The sequence below is a fragment of the Suncus etruscus genome, chromosome 9 (genome assembly GCF_024139225.1).
Source record: "Suncus etruscus isolate mSunEtr1 chromosome 9, mSunEtr1.pri.cur, whole genome shotgun sequence".
Taxonomy (NCBI): Eukaryota; Metazoa; Chordata; class Mammalia; order Eulipotyphla; family Soricidae; genus Suncus; species Suncus etruscus.
Window position 1 is genome coordinate 103,473,399 of NC_064856.1, and position 8,961 is coordinate 103,482,359.

Below are 8,961 nucleotides of genomic sequence, written 5' to 3' on the forward strand. Positions count from 1 at the left end.
TGCTCAGACCAAATAAAGTTATTTCATGTAAAGCCCCTCTTTACTGCTCAGTTTCTCCTATGCTTTCTCTAGGATGCCAGAAGTGACTCCTAGATAGTTCTGGAGGAATCACTGAAGCAAGTTAGTAATCCACTGCCCATATTCTGGGCTTGACTAAACTGAGCCATTTTTATAACAGCCTCCAAGTTCTCAAAGTCTTAAAACTAGAGATATTACATTACCTGTAAAGGTAAACATCTTCCTGAGGAATCTAGTTTTCTGAAAGCAATTTAACTACTTCATCAAGATCAAGTGACCAATGATTATTCTGAAAAGTAAGCTCCAATTAAATGGCAGAAGCATCTTTTATATATAGGAATATAATTTATTAGAATCTAGGGGCAAGTAACAGGGTAGGCTGAAACAGAAAATTAGGAACCTATAACATGAAAATTAGATGAAAGGGCCATCAAAAACATACTACAAAGAAAGTACATGGTAGCAGTGTATCAAGAGATGCATTCTGTGCTGGTTCTCAAGGCCAATGTAGGTGCGCAAACTCCACTACTGACTAAAATATTACCATATAAAAACTGATATATAATGGACAGAGCAATAGTAGAGTTGGTAAGGTGCTTGCCTTGCATGCGACAGGCCTAGGTCTGATCCCTGACACTTCATGTCCCCTGAACTTCAAAAGGAGTGATTCCTAAGTACAGAAATCTTTATAATTTTTCTATTCCATTCTTCACATTACTACACAAAAATACTAAAGAGTGAGAGAAAGGAAATGGACTATTTGGGGCTAAACTCCAGCCAATATTTCTCCATCTCTTTTGTGTCATGTCCTTTCTTCTACCTTCCTACCCAAACTCCCCCATTCTTAGTTCCTCTCTTTCCTCTATCTCTCTCTTCATCTATCTATCACACGTTTTCTCTTCTTGTATCAGATTAAAATTTTTTGAGATATATGCTTAGTAAAAATGAACTTTAACAAATGCTTTATATATTACTAGAGCTTTCTTAAATATTAAATGACTAGCACAAAATAAGTAAAAAAAATGAACTGATAAAAAAAAAAGACAATCACATTACATAGAGCATCTGTTAAATAACAATGTGTAATCTACCTGGAAATGATCATGGATAAATGCTTTTTAAAAACGGCCTTAAATATCAGTAATATTACTCAAATTAATTACTTATTGATGACAGTTAAACATTATGTCCTTACTTTTAGCTGCTACCACTATACCTTTCGCCTTTAATCTTGAAAAAAATGTCAAGAAACCAGTTTTTATCCCATGACTAGCTAACTATATTGCTACCAAAAAAATTACTTATATTCTTACCCCCTGCCTTTCTGACAGTTTGCAATGCTTGCCCAAATAATACTCTCAGTGAAGTTTATGTGCAGCCCTCTTCATCACCCTCTTTAGGGAATCTTTGATCTCTTTGTTCCTCAGACTATAGATAAGAGGATTTATCATGGGGATGAGAAGAGCATAAAATAATGACATGACCTTGTCCTTTATTCTAGAGTGACTGGAAGTAGGGTGCAAATACACTGCAAGGCTTGATCCATAGTAAAGTGTCACAACTGTAATATGGGAAACACAGGTATTAAAGGCTTTGGAACTACCTTTACCAGAAGATAGTTTCAGAATGGAAACTGCAATAAAGATATAGGATAAAATAATAAAAAGCAAAGAACCAAAGCCAACTATAATAGCTATAACAAACATAGTCATATCACTGTAAAAAGGATCAGAGCAAGCCAGGGCAACAATCTCAGATATATTACATACAAAATGTGAAATGACATTTGGTCCACAGTAGTAAAGAGTAAAAGTAGTAATGGATTCAGCTAAACTACAAAGCATACCACTGGCATAGGCATAAATAACCAGCATCCAACAACGCCCAGGTGACATGATGGTTGTGTACTGCAATGGTTTCCCAATAGCCACATATCTGTCATAGGCCATGGCAGCCAAGACAAAACACTCACCCTGAGCCATTGAAGAAGCAAAAAAATACTGGGCGGCACAAGCAATGAAAGAAATTCTTTTCTCATCTTTGAAAATGTCGGAAAGCATTTTTGGGCTAACAGATGTAGAATAACAGATGTCCATAAAAGACAAGGAACTGACAAAGAAGTACATTGGAGTTTGCAGTTGGGTGTCCAGTCTGATTAAAATGATAAGACCCAGGTTCCAGATAAGGGTCACCACATAGGTCATTAAGAAGATAGGGAAAAGTATGAGTTGCAGTTTTTTGTCTTCTACGAGTCCCATAAAAATAAAGAAGGTCACAAAGGTGTGGTTTCTCTCTCGCTCCAAGTGTGTAACTGGCACCATCTGCTGAGAAAAAAAATTAATAAACTTGTTTTATAATGAAGTCATTAAATTTGTTTTTAAGTGATAGACATAGAAAGTATCATGCTGAGTGAAATGAGTCAGAGGGAAGAGAGAGACAGCGAATGATCACACTCATATGCAGGATATTTTTAAAAATCTATAGAATGAGAATAATACCCAAAGATAATAAGAATTATGGGTAGGAAGTGCAGGTAATACAGAGGAAGTAGTTTTTAAATAGTTGGAAGTGATCACTCTGGACAAAAACTAGGAATTCAAGGGAAGTTAATATATATGATGCCTTTTCAGTAACAGCATTACAAACCACAGTGCCTAAAAGGGGAAAAGTGAAAAGAGAAAGAGAAGAAAGGTGTTTGTCATTAATATAAGCCGAGAGTGTGAGTTGAATGATGGGAGGGTAACTGGGGAAATTGGTGAAGGGAAATAAACACTGTATGGTTGTTGGAACAATGTATAATTGAAACTCAACATTTATCAAAAATTTAACTTTCTATCTCAAGGTGATTTAATAAAAGTATTTAAAACAATACTGAACTACACACTCAAAAAAAAAAAGAAAATGGTTTTCTATGCAAAAAGTTAAATTAAAGTATCTTTCCCACTCTTGTAGCTTATTAAATATATACACATCGTGAATCATCTTGAGGGGTTGATTTCCTGTTTGGGGAAAATTCTTCTTGAGGAGTGAGGTTTATTAAAAGAGTTCGGATGTTTTATGAAGATCAAGTGAGCTATGAGTTTGAACATTCAAAATTAATTAAATGATGGATATGACTTCCATGTTCAGGAATAACCACTATAAGACTTTTGGCATACAGCTAACATGAGAAATTCAAGGGCAGGACATTGAGGAATCCAGATTACTGAAATAAAAAGAGGTAAATATACAGTATTGGAGAAAAGTCAAAGAAGTTTATGATTAAGTAAAAGTCTGTGTTATGATGCGGGAATAAACAACCCAGGAGACCATGGTCTTGGTCCAAATCCAGCTATACAACTATACATAGTGTATTAAGAAAACTCACAATCGAGGGTAGAAAGGTAGTTCAGAAAATATAGTAAACAAATATTGTAATATAGCAAATACAGGCTTGCCTTGTATGCAATTCACCCAAGTTTGAACGTTTGCACAGAATATGGACCCCTAGCAATTCCAGGAGTGATCACAGAGCACAGCTGGAAATAGTCCCAAGTACAACCAGATGCAGGTCAAAAGAAAAGAAAATAATGAAAAGAAAGTTGAAAATACTCTTTATATAAATATCATGTGTATAACAAATCATTTTTATGTATTGAAAAGGGGGGATTCGGCTTTTGAAAAGAGTTCAAGTAATAATACACTTGTACAATGTGCTGAATTTCATCTCCAGTTCCTAATGGTCTAAGAAAACATAAGCGTGTGCCCTGATTGTCACAAGCACCACTAGCCAAGCACCATTGTGTCAACTTTGGCTAGGATTAGCTTGCATTATTTGTTTGTTTGTTTGTTTGTTTTGGGGCCACACCCGGTGATGCTCAGGGGTTACTCCTGGCAATGCATTCAGAAATCAGAAATCACTCCTGGATCTGGGACCATACGGAACTCCGGGAATCAAACTGTGGTCTGTCCTAGGTCACTCACATGCAAGACAAACGCCCTACCACTGTGCTATCACTCTGGTCACAGCTTCCATTATTTTTAATAAGTGTAAGAGAATTAAAAGAAAAGGCTGTCTTTGGTGACAAATAGACCTCCAGAGTATTGGACAAAGAAGTAAGAGAAAGATAGTATTTCATGATCTTACTTAGTAGATGTGAATCAGAAACAGTCACTGAAACAGATCACTTTTTATGAAGCAGAGATAAGAGGGAGGTGTATTTGAGTATAGTATTTGACTCAAGATGGTCAAATGAAATCGTTTTCTAAATTTCTGATAACTGTATTGTATATTTAAAGTAAAAAAGTAGAAATTAAATTTGAATCACAATAGAAAAATATTGCAGCCTTCGATATTCACTAACTTGCTAATCATTTGTGGTGGGCATTTTACAAAGAAGTAATTCATATATCAAATCATCAGCATATATTAATATATGATATAATATCTATGTAACTTGTAGTAAAATGCAAAATACATTTATACTTTATGAAAACTTAAAACTATGTATATTTAACACCTTCCAACATAATGAGCTCATTCAGGAATATAAACATACTATATACAATTTATCCATAACAAAATGAGATCAAGAGCGCTTGAATAATTATATTATTGAGAAGATATTGGGGAAAGTTTATGCATAAGCAAAACATACCATGCATAGTAATTATGCCATTGCTATCTATTATGCATATTTTGATGTTTAACAGAGACCTTAAGGGGCAACTTACATATAGACAGGGATGTTAGTGGTTTGCAGATTAATTTGGGAGAATATTTCTTAATAATGAGTAGCTCAATAGATATACATAATTACATCTAAACAAGAGTTGAGGCAAAAGCAGTGTCTTGGGCCCAGAGAGATAGCACAGCGGCGTTTGCCTTGCAAGCAGGCGATCCAGAACCTAAGGTGGTTGGTTCGAATCACGGTGTCCCATATGGTCCCCCGTGCCTGCCAGGAGCGATTTCTGAGCAGATAGCCAGGAGTAACCCCTGAGCACCACCGGGTGTGGCCCAAACACACATAAACACACACACACACACACACACACACACACACACACACAAAGCAGTGTCTAGTAACATCAAGCCACCAAATCCGCATTCAAGCCTACCACATTTATTGATTTGGGTAGCTTCTCTTTTGTGCAAGTTACCAATAAGGACAGAAATAACTGCACATAGCATTTAACAGGATCCTCTGTTTATAGAGTCTTTAAAAAGAATGTTATATTTCTTATTACATAAATTATTTAAAGAGTTTTGTCTATGCAAACAATTATGCTGAGTGAAATGAATCAGAGAGAAAGAAATAGACACAAAATAGTCTTACTCATCTGAGGAGTATAGGAAAAATAAATGTTAGTATGGTAATAATACCCAGAGACAATAGAGATGAGGTTTGAAAGGACAAGGCCATGATAAGAAACTTACCACAAAAATTAATGACAGCAGTTAGAGAAATAACTAGACCAACAACTAGTATGACAATGGTAGTGAGTGATAGAAATAGAATGATGACAGGCAGGTGTGGGAGTGGAGGAAATGGGGACATTGTTGGTAGGAAAGTTGCACTGGTAAAGGGGGTGTACATTTTTATGACTCAAATCCAACTTCAAACATGTTTGTAATCATGGTGCTTAAATAAAAATATTAATAAACAAAAAAATGAGTTCTGTCCATGAGCCGGTGTAATAGCATCTTGGTAGTGCATTTGCCTTGCATGCAGCAAAGCTGGGACAGACTGGATTTGATCCATGGCATTCCATATGTTTCTGAAACCTGCTTGAAGTCATTTCTGAACACAGAATCAGGAGTAACCCCTGATCACCACTGGGGCTATACCAACCCCCTCATAGTTCTTGGCATAACCAAAATATAATGCAAGCACTTAGCAAAGCTCTTGCAATAAATCCTAATTTCACAAAAAAAATTTTTATATATTTTATTTAAACACCTTGATTATATACATGATTGTGTTTGGGTTTCAGTCATGTAAAGAACACCACACATCACCAGTGCAACATTCCCATCACCAATGTCCCAAATCTCCCTCCTCCCCACCCAACCCCCACCTATACTCTAGACAGGCTTTCTATAACCCTCATAGGTTCTCATTTTTAGGATAATTCAAAATGTAGTTATTTCACTAACTAAACTCATCCCTGTCTGTGGTGAGCTTCAGGAAGTGAGCTGTAACTTCCAGCCCTTCTCTCTTTTGTGTCTGAAACTTATGTCTTTCATTTTTCTTAAAACCCATAGATGAGTGAAACCATTCTCTGTGTGTGTGTCTCTCTCTCTCTGACTTATTTCACTCAGCATAATAGATTCCATGTACAACCATGTATAGGAAAATTTCATGACTTCATCTTTCCTGACAGCTGCATAACATTCCATTGTGTATATGTACCACAGATTCTTTAGCCATTTGTCTGTTGAAGGGCATCTTGGTTGTTTCCAGAGTCTTGCTATGGTAAATAGTGCTGCAATGAATATAGGTGTAAGGAAGGGATTTTTGTATTGTATTTTTGTGTTCTTAGGGTATATTTCTAGGAGTGGTATAGCTGGATCGTATGGGAGCTCGATTTCCAGTTTTTGGAGGAATCTCCATATTGCTTTCCATAAAGGTTGAAATAGGTGGCATTCCCACCAGTAGTGAATAAGAGTTCCTTTCTCTCCACATCCCCACCAACACTCCTTGTTCTCATTCTTTGTGATGTGTGCCAATCTCTGTGGTGTGAGGTGGTACTCATAATTGTTTTTATTTAATCTCCCTGATGATTAGTGATATGGAGCATTTTTTCATGTATCTTTTGGCCATTTGTATTTCTTCTTTGCCAAGGCACTGACAGAACTTTACAAGAAAAAACATCTAATCCCATCAAAAAATGGGGAGAAGAAATCTTTTATTTTTTTAATTCTAGAAACAAAAGCATGCCTAGAAGAATTCTAAACAATCCAAAGATCCCAGTTAGAGTGAAGGTTGGGGCTTATTTAATTTACTACTAATAAAATTTACCATGTTAGAATTAGGAAGTGGAGAAAAACTAAATTTTTGAATATAATTTACTACATTTTATAATGTGTACATGTACATTCTCCAAAGAAAGTGGAGATGTCATTATGTGGCTGTCTGTTTTAATCTACTTAGGTTATAGTGATATGAGTCTATGAAAGGTGTACAATTACAATCCTCTTCAAGAGTAAGGACATTGTTCAGATAACATCAGTGGAATAGATGAAGATTCTAGAAGACAGTAAAGCCACAAAAAGCTTTTCAAGGGGCTAGAAGGATTACATCTCCGAGACCTCAGTCACCCATGCTAGAGAATACAGACCCCTAAATAGCTAAAGAAGACAATAGAGAGATTATTGAAGTGTTCTGAATACCCAGTGACATGGCAAATGAATGATGTCATATTTTACATAGGTCTTTGATATATTTTGCTACTCGGAAATTATTAAGTTATTTTTAATTAAAAATGAAATTGTCAAGGCCAGAGATAGCATAGAGATAAGGTGTATACCTCGCATGCAGAAGGTCGGTGGTTCGAATCCCAGCGTCCAATATGGTCCCCTGAACCTGCCAGGAGTGATTTCTGAGCATAGAGCCAAGAGTAACCCATGAGTGCTGCCGAGTGTGACCCAAACACCAAATTAATAATAATAATAATAATAATAATAATAATAATAATAAATAAGTAAAATTATCATTAGTCAAAACAAAACATTCATGAAAAATTGACATATTTCACATAATGGACCAAAGTATTCATGGAGAAACATGGCAATCTCAGGGCATCCCTCTGAAAATTAAAAATATTATTAATCTAACAATACCTGGTTTTGTGTTTTATGGTTCAAGAACATCATTTCATTTAATTACAGATGACCAGAAGATTACCATCACCAGACAAAAAAAGAAAAGAGAAAGTAAGAAAGTTCAAGACCTGCATTTAAGATAGTTGATAGTCACAGTCCATTTATTTTGCAAAAAAAAAAAAAATTATTTTTCAACAGCAACCACCTCCCCCCAGAACAGTTCTTCAAGTTCTAGATCAAACATTGATCTTTTCACTGAATATTAATACATCTATATGAGAGAACTACTGGCACCATCCTTAGTTAAAAATTTGGAAAAGAGGGAAGGGTTGAGGAAAGGGAGAGACTGTGGATGATAAACTATACTTATCCTACCAGGTAAGTCACAGACCTAGAGAACACAGAAGCTATTTTTCTCTCCTAGTCTGATCCTCTTGCTTTGATTCAGGTTGCCCAGGAACAGTCAGAGTCCTGACAAACGTTGAAAAATGAGTATTTCTTTCCCCAGAATATTTTCTGCAAGGACCCTGTGGAATCCAAGAGAGGAGTTCTTGGTCATGGAACAGGATTTCCCCATAGAATAAGAGCTGTGTCCTCAACTGGGAATCCACTTCAATTGATTGTATGGGGACTGGTGTGAGGAGAAAAGAAAATGAGAGGGTGACAACTCTCAAGGTATTAGCTCTCTGGAGTCAGGTCATCATGGAGCTTCTAAGACAACTAATTTTTTCGCAACTTTTCCATGTCTCTTCTGGATCCACAATTATTCTCTCATAGTTGTAGGTTTACTTTGAACATGCTTTGTAGATTTTGAGGATGAAAAGCATTTATGAGAAGTTTAGTTTAATACCTTCAATATCCAAGTGAAGGCTCTAATGGGAGAAGAGATAAGGAGTTTTCTCTCTATGGCCCAATTGACTAGAAGAGTGACTTGAAAACAAAGTTATATGAGACCACTTCCCTGTGTAGAAAGCATTTTAAGTACACATTCAAACACACTGACACAAGCAAATTTTCTCAGCTCTTTGACCCAAATTTATAAACATACTATTCTTGTAAATAGATCACTAGTGCTTTTTATTCTGACTAAATGAGAACACCAAGTAAGCACCAATATAATAAAGTTAAACTAAGATGGG

The 8,961-nt window shown here is 35.9% G+C and overlaps 1 protein-coding gene across 1 annotated transcript; it reads right to left on the reverse strand.

Annotated features, from left to right (window-relative positions):
- Positions 1 to 1,376: 1,376 nt before the first annotated feature.
- Positions 1,377 to 6,708, reverse strand: LOC126018747 (olfactory receptor 1440-like). Its single transcript, XM_049780843.1, has 2 exons — positions 6,682 to 6,708; positions 1,377 to 2,309 (listed from the first exon to the last, which is right to left on the reverse strand). Exons 1-2 carry the CDS (start codon positions 6,706 to 6,708, stop codon positions 1,377 to 1,379), a joined length of 960 nt encoding a protein of 319 aa, XP_049636800.1.
- Between the last annotated feature and the right edge of the window lie 2,253 nt (positions 6,709 to 8,961).

What these genes read in the sequence shown, in the direction of transcription:
- LOC126018747 (XM_049780843.1), bottom strand. Translation starts at nt 6,708, where the DNA reads ATGAGAACAAGGAGTGTTGGTGGGGAT. An exon ending in CAAGGAGTGTTGGTGGGGAT is followed by an intron (nt 2,310 to 6,681) that starts GTGGAGAGAAAG and finishes TTGGAGCGAGAG; the next exon opens with AGAAACCACACCTTTGTGAC.